Here is a 20,236-nt window from a genome sequence, read left to right on the forward strand (position 1 = left end):
GGGCAGCCCCGTAGAATTGTGACGACGACAAAAAAACCCCCATCGCAGCCTTAATCCCTAACTCGGCCATCTCATGCGGCAAAACTGGCTCGAAGCAGAGGGACATCGCTGCATGCTCAGAGGCCGGGGTTGAAGCGATCCTGAGAGGCAGGGGGTGAATTGGGCCCGGCTGAGTTTTGCACTGGTGTGATCAGTCCGGATTTCTGCTCCAGGCTTCAGAGCGGAATGCGGCAAGGTTGTGACTCATCGCCTCCTCTCTCTCTCTCTCTCTCTCTCTCTCTCTCTCTCTCTCTCTCTCTCTCTCTCTCTTTCTCGATCCCCCCTCCCCATTCCTAATTTAGGAATAATGTGTCAGAATCGCAGTGGCCCCCAGCTTATCTCCCTGCCTCACAAGGCACTGCAGAGGCCCTGGTTGCTGTGGCGGAAAATCTTAGGCAGGATTATATCCCACTGAAAAGGAACTGTGGCGGGCGGGAGGGGGAAGCAGAGGAAATCGTGCTTTTTTGCGGGGGCGCCAAAGTGAGGAGGGCCTACGGGGGCGATGTGCATGGGGGAGAATGCTGGCATTTCGAGGCAAAACTGACACTGGCTTTTCCGCACAGACTGCACTGCGGCAAGGCTGATGTCCCCTGCTGAACGCCTGCAGAGACAGGACATCGCATTCCCACAGGCCCCCAAATTGGGGCCGGGGAGGGGGTTCCCTTTGGCCTGGAGGCTATGGAGAGAGAGAGAGAGAGGGTCTTCACTGTCTCTCTGTTCATCGAATCGTAGAAGTGAGTCAGAGCAACGGGGCCCATCTAGGCCAGTGTTGTCTGCTCGGTCTGACAGCAGCTCTCCGCCGTTTCGGTGACGGACTGCTTCCCAGCACTTACCTGGAAATGCTATTGGGGCTTGAACCCGGGACCTTCTGCATGCGAAGCAGGTGTTCTACCAGTGAGCTACAGCCCTTACCCTAAAAAGCAATACTCTAGTCCTCATGGTTCCGAGCAAAAGGCTGATTTAAAACAGGAACAAGAGAAGCTGCCTTATACCCAATCCGGCTATTGGGGCATCCAGTGTTGCCTACACGGGCTGGCAGCAGCTCTCTGGGTTTTCATCTCTGCCCAGAGAGATGCTGGGGATTGAAGCCTCATATAGCCTTTCCTATAAGCTAAGATTCCAGTCCTCGCAGTTCTGATTAAAGGACTGATTTAAATAGGAACCTGCCAGCATCTTGTTTTTGGAAGGCTGAGCTCTGGCACGCCTCGCGGATCGGGGCCAAGTCAGCCGCAGCTCCCCTTTGCCAAAGATCCATGCAGAGAGCCTGTTCTTCAAGCCATCACTAACTTGGCCTGGCAGCAACTGGGAAACCTCTTGGGATTCTTTCTGCCTGCTCTCCATCAACTCCTCCTCCTCCGTCTTCCTGAACTCGGAGCGTCCTCGACCGAAGATGACCCGCTTGCGTTCCTGCCAGGGAGCAGATGCCGGGAATAGCTGGCTCTGAAGCAGGGAGAGTTGGATGGATGGCGACTCCTCTCCCTCTGTCAGGCGATGTGGCTGAACGGGGAGAATTGTTTAACCAGTTTGGGGGGGGGGCGTGCTGTGTAGGCCTGCCCTTATCACCCCATCAGCAGAGATCACAAGCAGGTTGTGTGTGCACCTGTGTCCCACGAAGTCGGGCAACTGACATGTCAGTCGCCTGGTGTCACAAGGATGGCCTGTTTTCCTTTGCCTGCCCCACTGGAAATTAAACCACCCCAGCAAAGCAACAGGGCCTTGGAGATACTGGCGACCAGCTGATTGGCAGGAGACCCTGTCACCTCTGCAGGTGATGGAAGCACATAAGAGCAGCCCTGCTGGATCAGGCCAATGACCCATCTGGTCCAGCATCCTGCTCTCACAGTGGCCAACCAGATGCATGTTTTGGGAAACCCGCAAGCAAGAACTGAGCACAAGAGCTCTTATGTCATCACAGTCTGTCAACACAGTCAATTACAGTCAATATTTCCTTCCCAGTGGTCAGCCTCAAACTGAAGCCGCGTCTTACATTTACAGTAGAGCTTACCTCTCCGCCCCCAAGAATCCTGGGAACTGTGGCTTGCTGGGGGCGCTGGGAAATGTAGCACCGCAAAGGGTGAAACTACAATTCCCAGTGTTCTTTGGGAAAAGCCGTGCGCGTTTTTGATACAGTCTTATTTACACTTTCCCCATTACAACGAAAGGCCAACTAATTACACATACAAAAATAACAAAAAGAAAAAGAGCAGCAGAGAAAAGAAAGAAGGGATAGATAAGCACAGAATCTTCTCTCGCAGATATATCTTAACTTTTGAGCCATACAGAAAAGGGCGTGTGCTCCCAGCTCACACACAGGGAGCGTCCCTCTCCCCCCCCCCCAGCCTCTCACCCCAAGAGATTTCCCTGTGCACTTTAAATGTGCATTGAGTGCGCTTTCAATATATGGTGTGGATCTGCCCCCAAACTTATTTGTAGCGCTGTGGCTGCATCAGGTGGATTTCTGGGTGGAGAAGGGGAAATGTTTTGCCAAGCCAAGAGTTCATCAGGAGGGGATTTCTCCCAGCAGTTGATTAAAGGCGAGGAGAAAACGCACGTCTTCTTCTCTTTCTATTTTCCTCTCTGCCACCCACCCTTAGCCCCTAAATTGCTTTTTAGCAAGCCCTGAGCAACCTGCCATTCCTAATCAGCATGGTTTGGAGCAGGAGGGAGGGAGGGAGGGAGAGAGAGAAAGAGAAAAGCAAGCTGTGACTCATGCAAATGATGAGACTAGAGGGATGCTCCGAAAAGGCAGAGATTTGTCCTTTCATGGTGGGTTGGCACTGGGGGAGGGAGGGCTGGATGACTGAGGAGCTCCAGTGAAGAAGGATGTTGGGTGATTCGGGGCAGACGAAAGAAAGGACTTCTTCACGCAGCGCAGAGTTAAACACTGGCCGCTAATCTAGATGGCTTCAAAAGAGGATTGGACAAACTCATGGAGGAGAAGAGGGCTACTGATGGCCACTAGCCAGAATAGCTATGCTCTACCTCCAACCATCAGGGATGTGGGTGGCGCTGTGGGTTAAACCACAGAGCCTAGGACGTGCCGATCAGAAGGTTGGCGGTTCGAATCCCCGTGATGGGGTAAGCTCCCGTTGCTCGGTCCCTTCTCCTGCCAACCTAGCAGTTCGAAAGCACATCAAAGTGCAAGTAGATAAATAGATACCACTCCTGCGGGAAGGTAAACGGCGTTTCCGTGCACTGCTTCGGTTCACCAGAAGCGGCTTAGTCATGCTGGCCACATGACCCGGAAGCTGTACGCCGACTCCCTCGGCCTATAGAGCGAGATGAGTGATGCAACCCCAGAGTCGGCCACGACTGGATCTAATGGTCAGGGGTCCCTTTACCTTTACCTCCAACCATCAGAGGCAACGATGCTTCTGAATAGCAGTTGCTGAACACCAAAGGGATCTTGTACTTAAGGAATCTTTGCTCAGGTCCTGCCTGGTTTCCCTTTGGATAGATAGATAATTTATTACGGGCAAAGACCAGCTCACATAACATAACACAATAAAAACAGTGTTCATAAAGATAAAATATGCAGTCGGAGTAGATTGCAGCAATAGCTCATGAGTTAAAATTGAGATATATACATACACCCGTACAAGTGAGATTTGGGCTACCATAAAAAATTGACCCTGAGGCGCCCCAAATGGCAACTTCAGCATTTCCCTAGTAAGCTATTTTATTCTAGAGGATGATCTGTGTCTATAAATCTGGGCGCAGAATCTGGCTACCAGCCAGGTCGTCTTGTGATTTTTGCCTAAGAGGAGAGAATGAAGTTTAGACTTGTCTGAAGAGTTTGGATTTGGATTTGATATCCCGCTTTATCACTACCCTAAGGAGTCTCAAAGCGGCTAACATTCTCCTTTCCCTTCCTCCCCGACAACGAACACTCTGTGAGGTGAGTGGGGCTGAGAGACTTCAGAGAAGTGTGACTGGCCCAAGGTCACCCAGCAGCTGCATGTGGAGGAGCGGAGACGTGAACCTGGTTCACCAGATTACGAGACTACTGCTCTTAACCACTACACCACACTGAAAGATCGGCGAGCCTCTTCAGCAAAGGATCAGTGGTGTCTCTACAGATCTCAACATAAAAAGGACATCTAAAAAATATATGTTCGGGGCTTCCTATTTCCTCTTATGGGCAGGCACAAAGTATATTTGCATACGGGACTCTTCTATAGGAGCCTTCCAGAACCGGTGAAGGCAAGGCTGAGCTTCTAGCAAGAGTGAAAGCCCTTCTTGTGTTTCTTCCCTTTGGAACATCTGGTTAGGCACTGGCCAACGGAGGGGGAAAAAGAAAGGAGTTTATGCCACACTCCCTCACATGTCAGAGGCTCCCAGATGTTTGCAGTTAGGATCGTGACTGGGCCATGGACCTCTGCGGTCAGCCCTGAGCCATCCTGCTGCTCAGCCTCTGCCTGAAATTTCAGAATGACAATGCCAGTCTACTTCAAAGGGCCGTCTTAAGGATTTATCCAAACCACCGGCAGTTCTCTAGGCACCAAACCCCTTCCAGATCTGCAGTTTGGGGATGAAGATGGTGCAGGGTGGGTTTTAATAGATAGGAGAGGATATATTAATTGCAATTTATCCTTCCGGGTGCCCACGTGTGTGGGTTGAACATGCACTGAGCAGAGTTTCAAGTCCCATCCTTAGCAGAAAAATGGAAAGCAAATATGAACAGTCTGCAAAGTCTTCTTTTAATTAAGTCCCGCTGCGAAGCAAGCTGGCTCTCCGTATTCTTACCCTGCTTAACAACGAATCAGACAACAAACTGAGAAGTTTCAAGTATGATTTACTTACTCATAGCCATGCATTGGTTTTCAGCTTTTTCTATGCAGGTAAAATACTGATATTGAAATAAAATCAGAGGGAGGTCCTTGGCTGACTGAGGAGAAGGAGAGAGCGAAAGGGAACAGGCAATACTTCTTTGATTCTTCCTGCTCGAGAGAGGAGGGGAAATGACATCACACAGAGCCCTTTCTACCAATCACGTTTCTATGGTCTGGGTCTCTGCCTACCAGCAATACAGCTCTGTGGTCATTAGCCCCTAAACTTACTAACTAGCAAGAATAGTAAGTGTTGGATTTGACTGCAATCTCACAGGGATGGCACCATCAGCAACAACACATTTTACAGGGTTGTTGTAAAGATTATGAAAACGTCCTTGAAGCTTGAGAAATGGCAGGATTTAAGGGGGTTTAAAATTGCAATGATAGCCGCTCAGGTCTTGATAGACAAGCTTTACAAACAGCAGGTTCAACCCCCAAAGACATCTCTAGGTAGGGCTGGGAGAGACCTCCCTGCCTGAAACCCTGGACAGCTGCTGCCAGTCAGTGTGGACAATACTGAGCTTAAGGTAAAGGGACCCCTGACCATTAGATCCAGTCGTGGCCGACTCTGGGGTTGCGGTGCTCATCTTGCTTTATTGGCCAAGGGAGCTGGTGTACAGCTTCCGGGTCATGTGGCCAGCATGACTAAGCCACTTCTGGCGAACCAGAGCAGCGCACGGAAACACCGTTTACCTTCCCGCCGGAGTGGTACCTATTTATCTACTTGCACTTTGACGTGCTTTTGAACTGCTAGGTTGGCAGGAGCAGGGACCGAGCAACGGGAGCTCACCCTGTCGCGGGGATTCGAACCACCGACCTTCTGATTGGCAAGTCCTAGGCTCTGTGGTTTAATCCACAGCGCCACCCGCGTCCCTAATACTGAGCTAGATGCACCCTAATGGTCTGCTTCAGTGAAATGCAGCTTCCCACAGCCCTGTGCGCTGGCAAACTTTAGCAAATTGTTCAGAGCGAGCCCTTTTTCCAAGAGAAAAAGGGAGAAGTAAGTCCATGCTTCCACTGGCCTCGTGTTTTTGAAAGGTGTTTCTGAAGGTGGGAAGCGGTCTCTCTCTCTGTGTGTGTGCGCCAGATGAAGGCTCTTCTCATTCTGCTGATGTCATTATTTCCCAACACCCCCCCCCCGCCCCTATTTCACCCTGCTGGGATTGGGCGGCTGAAAAACTGCTGTCTTATTCCTCCCGTTTGTCACTTCCCATCGCTCAGCCGCATCCCGGCCCTGTGACTGCAGTTCAGATTTATGGAGAAGGCAGGATAAAAATAGACCTCACTCTCTGCTGCGTACACTGTGCCTCCCGGCTCTCCCTCCTGCTTCTCCCTGTAAAAATCCTCTCCGTCGCAGCAGAAGTCCCTTGGCATCTGGGGGTTTCATCTCGGTGGCCCCAGCTACCCAGGCCATAGCGCTTGCCCTGCGTTCAGCCATGGCTTATGGCTGTGTGTGTGTGTGTGTGTGTGTGTGAGAGAGAGAGAGATACCTTTCAACCACAGAGCCTAGGACTTGCCAATCAGAAGGTCGGCGGTTCGAATCTCCGCAACGGGGTGAGCTCCCAGCTCCTGCCAACCTAGCAGTTCGAAAGCACCTCACAGTGCAAGTAGATAAATAGGTACGGCTCTGGTGGGAAGGTAAATGGCGTTTCCGTGCACTGCTCTGGTTCGCCAGAAGCGGCTTAGTCATGCTGGCCACATGACCCAGAAGCTGTACTCTGGCTCCCTCGACATGTAAAGCGACATGAGCACCACAACCCCTGAGTCGGTCACGATTGGACCTAATGGTCAGGGGTCCCTTTACCTTTATAGGGTGCCCACATTCTGCATGGACTGGTTGCATGGCAACATGCGCAAATGGCTTTAGATACCTATTAGCTCCATAAATTACCATATAGCATATATTCAACACAAAAAAACCAGCGACCATTTGTTGTTGACAAAGGACAGCTGGACATACAAAGGGCCCCATTACCTTCAGTAGCTGAGGGTCTCATGAAACCCCAATCCGGCCCTGTCTATGATATGCTATGAGATCCATGGTCATCTCCCTTGCATGTGAGAAACGAGGGTGCTGGTGGCGCCTGCCATATTTTGAGCACCGGAAATCCCACAGCCTCTGCGAGAGGCGCCCAGTTTTCGGAAGTGGCTCTGGGGCACAAAGTGGTCTGGTGGGGGCGGGGGGAGGGCATTGAATGTCGCAGTGCAGTCTTGAACGTGCATACAGTGCCTGATGCAAAAAGGGGGAAGCTGGTAATCCCTTTTTGACGCACACACATCTATATGAATGAATATATGAGTGAACTGGTGCAGGTAAAAGGGTTTGCAAGGAGGAATCTCATCTCTGCAGGGGAAGAAGCAAAATGAAACGAAATCCGCTGCATCTGTCAGGGCTGCGTAGTTGGCCTGATATCTGGTGGCTTAATCCGGGGATTAGCTGGACGCAGTGGCAAGCGGCTTAGCGGAGCCACTTGGCCGCTGCAGGGTGCCCAGTTCTCATCGCGGCTGGAGGGATTATCTGCCCACCGCCCACAGGAGGGCGAGACACAGCGATGGTCTTTTCCATCCCACTCCTCCTCTCTTTACGCCGCCCCCTCCCCACCCCTGTGTGCCCAGAGCAAAGCACGCTGCCGCACGGAGGCCGAGTCCCACTGCAGTGAAAACCGCCCAGGCGCTGTTGCCATCGTTTGACTCCAGCTGCCGCACGACACCCCCCTGCCCCCTGCTGAGCCAGGCATATTCTCTCTGGCCCTTTTGCATCACCCCCAGCAAAGGGAAGGAGCTGAGGGTCTTTCATTTGCCAGGTGCTGCCTGAGCATGATACACTGTGGCCAGAAAGCCCTTACAGTTTGGGAGGTGGTGGGAGAAGATAAGGAGAGCCTGCTGGATGAGGCCAAAGGGTCTAGAAACACAGGAAGGTGCCCAGTACTGAGTCAGACCATGGGTATTGTGGAGAATTGATGCTTTTGAATTATGGTGCTGGCGGAGACTCTTGAGAGTCCCATGGACTGCAAGAAGATCAAACCTCTCCATTCTGAAGGAAATCAGCCCTGAGTGCTCACTGGAAGGACAGATCCTGAAGCTGAGGCTCCAAGACTTTGGCCACCTCATGAGAAGAGAAGGCTCCCTGGAAAAGACCCTGATGCTGGGAAAGATGGAGGGCGCAAGGAGAAGGGGATGACAGAGGACGAGATGGTGGGACAGTGTTCGTGAAGCTACCAGCATGAGTTTGACCAAACTGCGGGAGGCAGTGGAAGACAGGAGGGCCTGGCGTGCTCTGGTCCAGGGGGTCACGAAGAGTCGGACACGACTAAACGACTAAACAACAACATTCTCATTTGTTCCCCTCTCCCCGCCTTCTCTATGCAAATCCAGATTTGTGATGCGGCGCTGCAAATCCGCCAATGGGCACTGCGCTCTGACTTCACGCAAGTCCTCCAATGCTGGCTGTGTGACGACAGCCTTGCATTTTTCTGTATATAAGGGAGCAGAGTTCCCAAACTCCAGCACTCTCCAAGAACTCATGAAACCGCATGGGAAAGTTGGGACGTCAGCCTGGATGTATCTGGGGGGAGGGGGCAGGGACCCTCACATCTAAATTTTATTTTCACATTTATATCCTACCCTTTTTTCATCCATGGAGAAAAAGGTGCAATTCACAGTTCTCCTCCTCCTCATTTTGTCCCAACAACCCTGTGAGGTTGGTTAGGCTCAGTGGTAGTGACTGCCCCATGCCAAGGAGAGAATTTGAACCCTGGTCTCCCATGCCCTAGTCTGACACTCTAACCACTACACCACATTCGATGGGGAATCTCTGGCTTGGGGGCCAAAAGACTCCACTGTCTGGCCCTTGGAGTTCTCCCCAGTGTGAGAGAGCCAGTGTGGTGTAGTGGTTAAGAGTGGTAGTCTTGTAATCTGGGGAACCGGGTTCGCGTCTCCGCTCCTCCACCTGCAGCTGCTGGGTGACCTTGGGCCAGTCACACTTCTCTGAAGTCTCTCAGCCTCACTCACCTCACAGAGTGTTTGTTGTGGGGGAGGAAAGGAAAGGGGAATGTTAGCCACTTTGAGACTCCTTAAAGGGAGTGAAAGGCGGGATATCAAATCCAAAACTCCCCAGCTCATGCCTCTTGTCCAAACCCTCCTGGAATGTATTTGCTTGGCTTGGGACATGTCTTTGAACTTTGATAACGCCTGTGCTTGCCTGAATGGGGGACAGAGAGTGTGCATGTGTGTATTTTCTATTCATCATTTGACAAAACTTATACAGTGGTCCCTCGGGTTACAGACGCTTCAGGTTACAGACTCCGCTAACCCACAAATAGTACCTCGGGTTAAGAACTTTGCTTCAGGATGAGAACAGAAATCGCGCAGCGGCAGCAGAAGGCCCCATTAGCTAAAGGGGTGCTTCAGGTTAAGAACAGTTTCAGGTTAAGAACGGACCTCCAGAACGAATTAAGTTCTTAACCAGAGGTACCACTGTACATGAGTTTGCAAAATCTCAAAAGGGAATAAAACAAAATTATCAGTAAAAACAGCCCTGTGACATATTCAAAAGAAAAAACCAGCAACACGCTAAAAGCGGATTGAAGCATGCGTCTCCATGTCCAAGTTGGCTTGTCTAAGCAAAAGTGTTTTTAGCAGGATCCGAAAAAAGTACAGTAATGCCTCTCAACTCCCGAATGCCTTGGGAGTCGAACGTTCTGGCTCCTGAATAATCGAAAACCAGAAGTGATTGTTCCGGTTTTCAGACGTTCTTTTGGAAGCCGAACGTCTGAGGGCTCCTGCAGCCAATTAGAAGCCACACTTTGGTTTCCAAATGTTTTGGAAGTTGAACGGACTTCTGGAATGGATTCCGTTCGACTTCCAAGGTACGATTGTACCGTGAAGGGGCTTGCAGCATGTCAACTGGCAGAAAGTTCCCAAGCGCTGGTGCTGCCACACTAAACGATCGATTGCTTTACGAATGTGGAATGAGTCTTAATGTTTGCCTGTGACAGGGCTGATTCTGCAGAAAAGTAGCCTATTGTACAAGAGAGAGCAGTCTTGGCTCCCAAAGGGTTTCCCATAAGCAGTTGTTGCCCTTGGGCAGAGAATGGTTCCCCATCCCTGGCGGCGAATCTTCCCTAACTGCAGCCGATGAGGGGTGAGCGGTTCTGCTATGTGCTCTCCTTGTCTTCCTCTAGGACTCATTGTTTACCTGGGCATGATGGTCGGTGCCTTCCTCTGGGGCGGCCTGGCGGACCGGCTTGGGCGCAGGCAGTGCCTCCTGATGTCCCTCTCCGTCAACAGCGTCTTCGCCTTCTTCTCCTCCTTTGTCCAGGGTTATGGCACTTTCCTCTTCTGCCGGCTCCTCTCCGGCGTGGGGTAAGGCATGTTCTGTGTTTGGTCCCCAGATTCTGGGAGATCTCCTTTGGGGATCTCTGTTAGAACCTTCAGCACATCTCCTCCTCCTCCTCCTCCTATCCTCCTCTGCGCCTCCTCCTCCTCCTCCTTTTCTATCACCATGAACTAGGAACTCAAAGGGAAAGATAAAGGAGCCCTGACAGTGAAGTCCAGTCATGAACGATTCTGGGGTTGCGGCGCTCATCTCACAGGACTGGCCGAGGGAGCCGGCGTTTGTCCACAGACAGTTTTTCCAGGTCCTGTGGCCAGCATGACTAAGCTGCTTCTGGCGAACCAAAGCAGCGCACAGAAATGCCATTTACCTTCCCGCTGGAGCGGTACCTATTTATCTACTTGCACCTTGATGTGCTTTCGAACTGCTAGGTAGGCAAGAGCAGGGACCGAGCAACGGGAGCTCACCCCGTCGTGGGGATTCAAACTATGAGAACTAGGAACTTAGCTTTTCCAAATTGTTTTTAAAATGAAGGGAGGTGTGTGAGAGAGATAGATATCCTCACACAGCCGTGTGCTGAACTTCCGGCTCTGGGGAATAAATTCTGAGGATGATGTCCTTGAAGACTGAACTGGGGGCATGCAGGTGGTTGCACACACCTGCTTGAAACGCATTGGTTTGTCTGGATTTTATGCTAGAACTAAAAAACAAAGAAATGTATAGCTAACGGATCTGCTGACTTCATTCTCCCTCTGACACCATCCAGTGGGTTGTCTGGGTTTTGCTTTTTCGAATTGGGGTTATAGTCAAACAAGGGATGCGGGTGGCGCTGTGGTCTAAACCACTGAGCCTCTTGGGCTTGCTAATCAAAAGGTTGGCGGTTCGAATCCACACTCTGTCCCAGCTCCTGCCTACCTAGCAGTTCGAAAGCACACCAGTGCAAGTAGATAAATAGGTACCACTGTGGTGGGAAGGTAAATGGCATTTCCGTGCACTCTGGCACTTGTCATGATCCTCCATGTGCCAGAAGCGGTTTAGACATGCTGGCCACATGACCCGGAAAGCTGTCTGTGGACAAACGCCGGCTCCCTCAGCCTGAAAGCGAGATGAGCACCGCAACCCCTTAGTCGCCTTTGACTGGACTTAACCTTCCAGGGGTCCTTTACCTTTATATTTACCTTTTTACCTAAAGTCAAACAAAAATTACCCTCTGCCCTCCACCCAGCTTGAACTTGGAAGTGGTTCAGACCCCACCAGCATGTTTTTCACTTCTCTCTCTCTCTCTCTCTCTCTCTCTCTCTCTCTCTCTCTCTCTCCTTTTTCTAGTATTGGCGGGTCGATTCCCATCGTTTTCTCCTACTATTCAGAGTTCCTGGCCCAGGAGAAGCGTGGGGAGCACCTCAGCTGGTTGTGCATGTTCTGGATGATTGGGGGCATCTATGCGTCTGCCATGGCGTGGGCGATCATCCCCCATTATGGTAAGGGGTGGGAAATTGCCAGGGACGAAGGAGACCAACTGACTGGGGGCTTCCTCTCTCCATTTGGCCCCAGTGGTGCACAAATCCTATACTGGGAAAAGAGCTGGATTTTACCCATGAAAAGAGCAGGATTTTACCCATAATCAATATGCATTGATTATGCATATGGGGCTCATTTGCATATATGTGAAGGGGATTCATGCAAGGAGCAAATCACCTTGTCTCAAAAAACGCTAGACATTTTATTTCGCCTTCTTGGCACCCCTTATCCATCTTAGGGGCTGGAAACTTGGGATCTGCATTCTGAACCCAGTGCAAATTTCTGAGCTTGCATGTTTCCACTTTGGAAGGTGCACAATTCTGGCATGTTGTGAAATGGAAGAGATTTGGGGCACGTGCGTGGAGAGAGGTGGGTGTAACAAATCTTTATTTTCCAATCCGAAGGCTGGAGCTTCCAAATGGGGTCTGCATACCAGTTCCACAGCTGGCGTGTCTTCGTTCTGGTCTGTGCCTTCCCGTCCGTCTTCGCCATCGGAGCCCTCACCACCATGCCGGAGAGCCCCCGCTTTTTCTTGGAGGTAAAAGGAACAGAACGGCTTAAGGGAGATGGGGAAGAGACGGAGGAAGGCATCAGGGAAAGGCTGGAATGTGGTGATAGGGGAGGGGAAAGACCCAGTGGGTTGGTGTCACTAGGGCTGGCCCAAGACATTTTGGCACCGGAGGTGAACCTCAAAATGGCACCCGCCTAGTGGTGAATCTGCATACGTGCAGCTACACACACAGTCAATTAGGGTTTGGCAGACAGCCAAGGCAGTGTGAAGGAGTAAGTCTGCCTGGTGATACAGAGGCATGGAGACAGCTCCATGATTGGTCAAGCTCTCTCAAGGGAATAATAATAATAATAATAATAATAATAATAATAATAATAATAATTTATTATTTATACCCCACCCATCTGTCTGGATTTCCCCAGCCACTCTGGGCGGTTTCCAACAAAAAACTAAAATACAATAACCTATTAAACATTAAAAGCTTCCCTAAACAGGGCTGCCTTTAAATGTCTTCTAAAAGTTTGGTAGTTATTTTTCTCTTTGACATCTGGTGGGAGGGCGTTCCACAGGACGGGCACCACTACTGAGAAGGCCCTCTGTCTGGTTCCCTGTAACTTGGCTTCTTGCAGGGAGGGAACCGCCAGAAGGCCCTCAGCACTGGACCTCAGTGTCCCTGCAGAACGATGGAGGTGGAGACGCTCCTTCAGGTATACAGGACCGAGGCCATTCAGGGCTTTCAAGGTCAGCACCAACACTTTGAATTGTGCTCGGAAACGTACTGGGAGCCAGTGTCAGTCTTTCAAGACAGGTGTTATGTGGTCTCGGCGGCCGCTCCCAGTCCCCAGTCTAGCTGCCGCATTCTGGATTAGTTGCAGTTTCCGGGTCACCTTCAAAGGTAGCCCCACGTAGAGCACATTGCAGTAGTCCAAGTGGGAGATAACCAGAGCATGCACCACTCTGCGAGACAGAGTCAAACTGACATTATTCATACAGCTGTCTGCTGTGGAGAAATAGCAAAACTTACATGATATATAACCTTTAGAAGGAATCTGAAGGCAGCCCTGTGCAGGGAAGCTTTTTAATGTTTCATGTTTTATTATGTTTTTATATATGTTGGAAGCCACCCAGAGTGGCTGGGGCAACCCTGTCAGATAGGCAGGATACAAATAAAGTATTATTATTATTATTATTAAGTTTTAACTAGCACACTGTTTTAATGGGCTTGTTTATTGTATATTTTAATTATGGGTGATTTACTCTGTCTACCCTTTGAACAGAGTTTCATAAACTGAAAATAAAATTTTACAGACGATGACCTGCATGACATATCACTTTACAAAATTTTATTTTCAGTTTATGAAATAATCCTATATTCTCCCACCACGCTGACGAAGATCTACAAAACAGCAGTCAATATCCGAAATCTCTGTTCAGTGTTGGACATTATATTTGCTGAATACACAAAGCTTCACAGCTTATCTTTCATCGTGGAAAGTTCGGTACCTCTCTTCATTTAAAGACTTTCAGAGACCTAAGATTTCATTTGGAATTTGTTATTGTTTGAAGGAATTCTATAAAGATGGTCTATTACATATGTATATCGTCATCGTGTTGCCTAAACATTGTTGACGTAACACACATAGGGCAGAATCTCGGTTAATGGCTTTGTTATTTTTCTAACTGTAACATTTCCCTTTATAGAACGGGAAACACGACGAAGCCTGGATGGTACTGAAGCAGGTCCACGACACCAACATGAGAGCCAAGGGTCACCCCGAGCGAGTCTTCTCGGTGAGGGATCATCCTGGCCACCGTCCCAGCAAACTAAAATGGATGAACAGTGTATAATTGGACTGTGGAACTCCTTGCCACAGGAAGCAATGATGGCCACCGACCTAGATGGCTTTAAAAGAGGGTTAGGCAGATTCATGGAGGAGGAGATGGCTATCGGTGGCTACTAGCCAGGATGGCTGTGTTCTGCCTCCATGGTCAGGGGTAGCAAAACTTCTGAACGCCAGTTGCTGGAAACTACAGAAGGGGAGAGGGTTCATGTGTTTGAATCCTGCTTGCTGCTTTCCCAGAAGAAGAACAACAACAAACCTCTGGTTACGTGAAAGCTTCAATAAACACACAAGATGTAACCAGCTGTACGTTTGAAAAAATAATATATACTATTCATTGTACAGTGGTACCTCGGGTTACAGGCGCTTCAGGTTACAGACGCTTCAGGTTACAGACTCTGCTAACCCAGAAATAGTACCTCGGGTTAAGAACCTTGCTTCAGGATGAGAACAGAAATCGCACGGCGGCAGCGGGAGGCCCCATTACCTAAAGTGGTACCTCAGGTTAAGAACAGTTTCAGGTTAAGAACAGACCTCTGGAACGAATTAAGTACTTAACCCGAGGTACCACTGTACTGAATTGTAGATTTCAACAGAAGCAGCTCATAAAGTTCAACGGAAAAAGTAGAAGACCCATTAGATCAGTTCATTCTCTAATCAGTTTATGCATAAGGTCCATATATGTGAAAATGTCTATTTCACCTGTCTTTTGATAGAGTCCAATAATCCACATGAAGGGTTGTTACAGTTCCACAGAATCCTTTCGCAGAGTCTAAGACAAGGATTTCCAGAATATTAGCCTTGTTTTGCCGTCTTAGGCTTCATCAGTAGTACAAACTCATATATGACATCACAGGACAGTGGATCTTATAGCATAGTAGCTGCTGACACAGCAGTCCTGTGATATCATATATGAGTTAGTACTACTGATGAAGCCCAGGATGGCGAAACAAGGCTAATATTCCAGAAATCCTTGCCTTAGACTCTGTGAAAGGATTCTGTGGAACTGTGGAACTACGTTGGAGCATATTTTCTTTTCTTGTGATTTTGGCATTTATGCCAGAAGACAATTGTTGGAGGCCTTATAACTTAACAGGCTTAATTCTATGCCGCAGGTTCAGGAGCTGCTCTTGGACAGGATTGGTCAAATTACTTTAATAGTGGCTAAATTTTTGTGGAAGGACTGGGCCGTCATAGAGAGATTTAGTGGTTCGTGATTGGTCGGTGATGTGGTAGTGTTTTACTGTATTATTTATGCAAATTGTTATGCTGAATTCGTATTTTCCACAATTTGTATACGGTGTTTGTTTGATAGTGTGTGGTTTGCTATGCCTAATAAAGGATTGATTGATACTGAACTGCAACAACCTTTCTTATGGATTGTTGGACTCTATGAACAGACAGGTGGAATAGACATTTTCACATATAAACTGATCAGAGAATGAACTGATCCACTGGCTCTTCTACTTTTTCCGTTGAACTTTATGAGCTACTTCTGTTGAAATCTACAATTCAGTACAATGAATAGTATATATTATTTTTTCAAACGTACAGCCGGTTATGTCTTGTGTGTTTATTGAAGCTTTCCCAGAAGAGGCATCTAATTGGCCCCTGTGAGAAGAGGATGCTGAATTAAATGGTCCACTGGCCTGATCCAGCAGGACTCTTCTTATCTACTTAGGTTCTAACTGCTTTGGGTGGTGATTTTGCAGGGTGAGGGGCTCGCCTCTGTGATATTAAAAATCTAAATTTGCACTTGTTAGTTCTTGTGTTTACACCTTGCAATGCCCCTGCTGGGAATCTTTCACAGTATACAAACTTGCAAGGTCCTGCCCTGAATCTAAAGCAGCACTTCCCAAACTTAGATCTCCTGCCGTTTTTAGACTACAATGCCCATCGTCCTTGACCGCTGGTCCTGCTAGCTAGGGACGATGGGAGTTGTAGTCCAAAACCCTAGATTTTGGGGAAAACCATGCTCTAAAAAGCCTGGAAGAGAAAGGTGTCATCATTTCCCCAGTCACTTTCCCTCTCCAACTTTTTTTTTAATTACTCCACAGGTGACCCACATCAAGACCATCAAACAGGAGGACGAGCTGGTAGAGATCCAGTCTGACACGGGGACCTGGTACCGGCGCTGGATGGTCCGCTTCTTGAACCTTTCCCAGCAGGTTAGCTTCCGGAACAACGAAGGCTCGGTGGGCCCAGCCAAACTGCCCTCTCACTTCCCTCACAGAGGTTGCACTGTTTGCCCACATTCCGTCGCTGTTCCCTGATTCTGGCAATGATTTGCAGACAGACAGGCAGTGCCTTCAGAGTCCAATCCTGCACACTTCAGCAAACTGTGAAAAACCTACACTGATTTACCCTCTTCCCTCCCCCTAGCCCCACCCCGGAGAGGCTCAAAATGTGTTTTTCTCTTTTTACAGGTCTGGGCGAATTTCCACCAATGCTTTGTTCCCGAATACCGTCGGGTGACCCTGATGATGATGGCAGTGTGGTTCACCATGTCCTTCAGGTGGGGCTAGTATAGCTTTATTCCATTTATTTCTTTCATAAATTTCATATACTGCTTGATCGTAGGAGAAAAAACCCTCAAAGCGGTTTACAAAAAATATATAAAACAATAAAATTATGACAATTTTGTTTTGGCAACAATAATTTAATCCATACAGAAAGTTAAAGCTGTGAGAGAATAGACTAAAACATATACAGTGGTACCTTGGTTCTCAAACGTAATCTGTTCCGGAAGTCCGTTCCAAAACCAAAGCATTCCAAAACCAAGGTGCGCTTTCCCATTGAAAGTAATGCAAAACGGATTAATCCGTTCCAGACTTTTAAAAACAACCCCTAAAACAGCAATTTAACATTAATATTACTATCTAACAAGACCACTGATACATAAAAGGAAAGCAATAATCAATGTACTGTACTATAAAATAAATAAGACAGTATTGTAGATAATAAAAATTAGAATTAATTTTTTTTTCTTAACTGCACTGATGATGGTAATTGTTTGGATGGTGGCTTTTTATCCATTTCCACAGTCACACAATCAATCAATCAATCAATCAATCAGTAGCTGAACTGGGTTCCACACAGTCACAAAAACATATTAACTGAAAAAGCCTCAAAAACCACAAAATAAATAGCAAAAACAAAAGCGCTGAATTTAATCCATTCCGGAAGTCTGTTTGACTTCCAAAATGTTTGAAAACCAAGGCGCAGCTTCTGATTGGTGCAGGCTCCCTGGAAACAATAGCCGACAACTGCATTGGACGTTAGGTTTCTGAAAAACATTCGAAAACCGGAACACTTACTTCCGGGTTTTCGGCATTTGGAAACCAAAGTGTTTGAGTACCCAGGCATTTGAGAACCAAGGTACCACTGTAATCCAGGTTAGGGTCATAGTTTTTTCAGTGCTGTGCCTGATAGCTCCATTCCTCTTTCAGCAAAACTGCTTCCTTCACCTCCTACCCCAGTCTCCAGCTACATTGGTAAGGTAAAGGGTAAAGAGACCCCTGACCATTAGGTCCAGTCGTGGCCGACTCTGGGGTTGCGGCGCTCATCTCGCTTTATTGGCCGAGGGAGCCGGCGTACAGCTTCCGGGTCATGTGGCCAGCATGACTAAGCCAGTTCTGGCGAACCAGAGCAGCGCACGGAAACACCCTTTACCTTCCCGCCAGAGCGGTACCTATTTATCTACTTGCACTTGACGTGCTATCGAACTGCTAGGTTGGCAGGAGCAGGGACCGAGCAACGGGAGCTCACCCCGTCACAGGGACCTGAACCGCCGACCTTCTGATCGGCAAGTCCTAGGCTCTGTGGTTTAACCCACAGCACCACCTGTGTACCTCGGGTTAAGTACTTAATTCGTTCCAGAGGTCGGTTCTTAACCTGAAACTGTTCTTAACATGAGGCACCACGTTAGCTAATGGGGCCTCCTCCTGCTGCTGCACTGCCAGAGCACGATTTTTGTTCTCATCCTGAAGCAAAGTTCTTAACCCGAGGTACTATTTCTGGGTTAGCGGAGTCTGTAACCTGAAGCGCCTGTAACCCGAGGTACCACTAATTTCCCCCCTGTTAAAGCCCACTTACCCTGTGAAACAGCCCCCTTGAATTCTGGGGTTGCACAGCTATGATTATAGGCTTTGATACCCTCAACTTCCCACCTCGCTAACTCGACTGCAAGCTCATTAGCAGGTGAATATCCAGCTGCTGCAACAGTTAAACATGGAGCTGATATTTAATTTATGCAACAAGGACTGCCGTGCGGCCAGAATCAAAGGCTACCAGTTTGTGCAGCGGTGTAAGGAGAATATTTTAAAAATATTTTTTTATGTTTTTCCCCTTTTCTTCCCAAAGCCCGTAACCACCAAACTCATTTGCTGATATGACTCAGGAGGACGGATGAGAGAAAGAGAATGAGAGAGGGAGAGAGAGAGAGAGAGAGAGAGAGAGTGAAAAAGGCAGCGTCATAAGCCGCAGTTCCATGACTGATCTCCAGGCAGCTCTCCTTAATCGGAGCTGTCAGTGAAATAATTTTCAAAGAGGAAATAATTGCAAACGGTTCGTGGATCAGTCATGGCTGGAGGCTGGAGATTTGGTTTGCAGGTGTGTGGGGAGAAAGCTTCCTTGGCTGACGGTCCATTCGAAGCCTAACGAAGCGACACCCTCGTTAACGAAACTGGCTTTCTCTGCTCCCTATCTCCATCAGCGACAGGATTGTACGATATGCCTCTGAGCATGTGCGGGGATTGTTTTACGCAGTTGATCTAACAGAGCAGAACTGTGTTATTTCTGCCTGCAGGTGGGGTGTGTGTTGTCTAAGGAAATCGGAAAGCTGCCTTATAGCAAATCAGACCAATTAGTCCATTAATTAGTCCGGTGGTTCCCAAGGTGGGTGGTACTGCCCCCTGGTGGGCTGCAAGATTACTTAAAGGTAAAGGCAAAGGGACCCCTGACCATTAGGTCCAGTCCTGGCTGACTCCGGGGTTGCGGCGCTCATCTCGCTTTACTGGCCGAGGGAGCCAGCGTACCGCTTCCGGGTCATGTGGCCAGCAGGACTAAGCCACTTCTGGCGAACCAGAGCAGCGCACGGAAATGCCATTTACCTTCCCACCGGAGTGGTACCTATTTATCTACTTGCACTTTGACGTGCTTTCGAACTGCTAGGTTGGAAGCAGCAGGGACCAAGCAATGGGAGCTCACCCCGTCGTGGGGATTCGAACCGCTGACCTTCTGATCGGCAAGCTCTAGGCTCTGTGGTTTAACCCACAGCACAAGGGAGAGGCATTGGAGGTCTAAATAACCATCAGATTATTTGAGAAGCTGGTATCACTGGCTCAAGCTGGTCAGTTTTGTCGAATTAACTGAATAGCTTTAATAAAATTTGGAATAAATGTTTCAATTAATTTGTCACCATTTTGAATTTTATTGTGTTACTACCTTCCTCAGTAGGGGATGTGAGTGGTGCTGTGGGTTAAACCACAGAGCCTAGGGCTTGCCGATCAGAAGGTTGGCGGTTCGAATCCCGCGACGGGGTGAGCTCCCGTTGCTTGGTCCCTGTTCCTGCCAACCTAGCAGTTTGAAAGCACGTCAAGTGCAAGTAGATAAATAGGTACTGCTCCAGTGGGAAGGTAAACGGCGTTTCCATGCGCTGCTCTGGTTCGCCAGAAGTGGCTTAGTCATGCTGGCCACATGACCCGGAAGCTGTACGCCGGCTCCCTCGGCCAGTAAAGCAAGATGAGCGCCGCAACCCCAGAGTCGGCCATGACTGGACCTAATGGTCAGGGGTCCCTTTACCTTTACATTCCTTGGTGGGTTGTGGAAACCGCTATCCTGAATAATGTTTTTGGGTAGCGTAGGGAGCACCGGGGGTGTGGGATAGAGGTGGTGTGGCTTCTCAGAGTTTGCCAGTCCAGAACTACCTAAATTGTATGGAAATTTTTTCATTTCATGCTGCTACAGCAGCAAGAATGCTACTTGCTCAAAAGTGGAAAGAGGAAGAATTCCTATCAAAGGAAGAATGGATACAAAAAGTTATGGAATATGCAGAAATGGTGAAACTTACTGGAAGAATAAGAAATCAAGATAACAAACTTTTTATAAAAGAATGGAAATGGTTTATTGAATATTTGCAGATAAATTGTAAACAGATAAA

The 20,236-nt window shown here is 48.6% G+C and overlaps 1 protein-coding gene across 1 annotated transcript in view; it reads left to right on the forward strand.

The window, feature by feature from the left end:
* Positions 1-20,236, forward strand: part of SV2A (synaptic vesicle glycoprotein 2A) — a 51,263-nt gene that overhangs the window by 21,100 nt on the left and 9,927 nt on the right. Inside the window, exons 3-8 of the mRNA XM_081840964.1 lie at positions 10,055-10,235; positions 11,533-11,684; positions 12,129-12,262; positions 13,937-14,026; positions 16,134-16,244; positions 16,503-16,591. Coding sequence (XP_081697090.1) covers positions 10,055-10,235; positions 11,533-11,684; positions 12,129-12,262; positions 13,937-14,026; positions 16,134-16,244; positions 16,503-16,591 — 757 coding nt within the window. The remainder of the gene's footprint in view (positions 1-10,054; positions 10,236-11,532; positions 11,685-12,128; positions 12,263-13,936; positions 14,027-16,133; positions 16,245-16,502; positions 16,592-20,236) is intronic.

Source organism: Podarcis erhardii (assembly GCF_964252035.2).
Source record: "Podarcis erhardii genome assembly, chromosome: 15".
Taxonomy (NCBI): domain Eukaryota; kingdom Metazoa; phylum Chordata; class Lepidosauria; order Squamata; family Lacertidae; genus Podarcis; species Podarcis erhardii.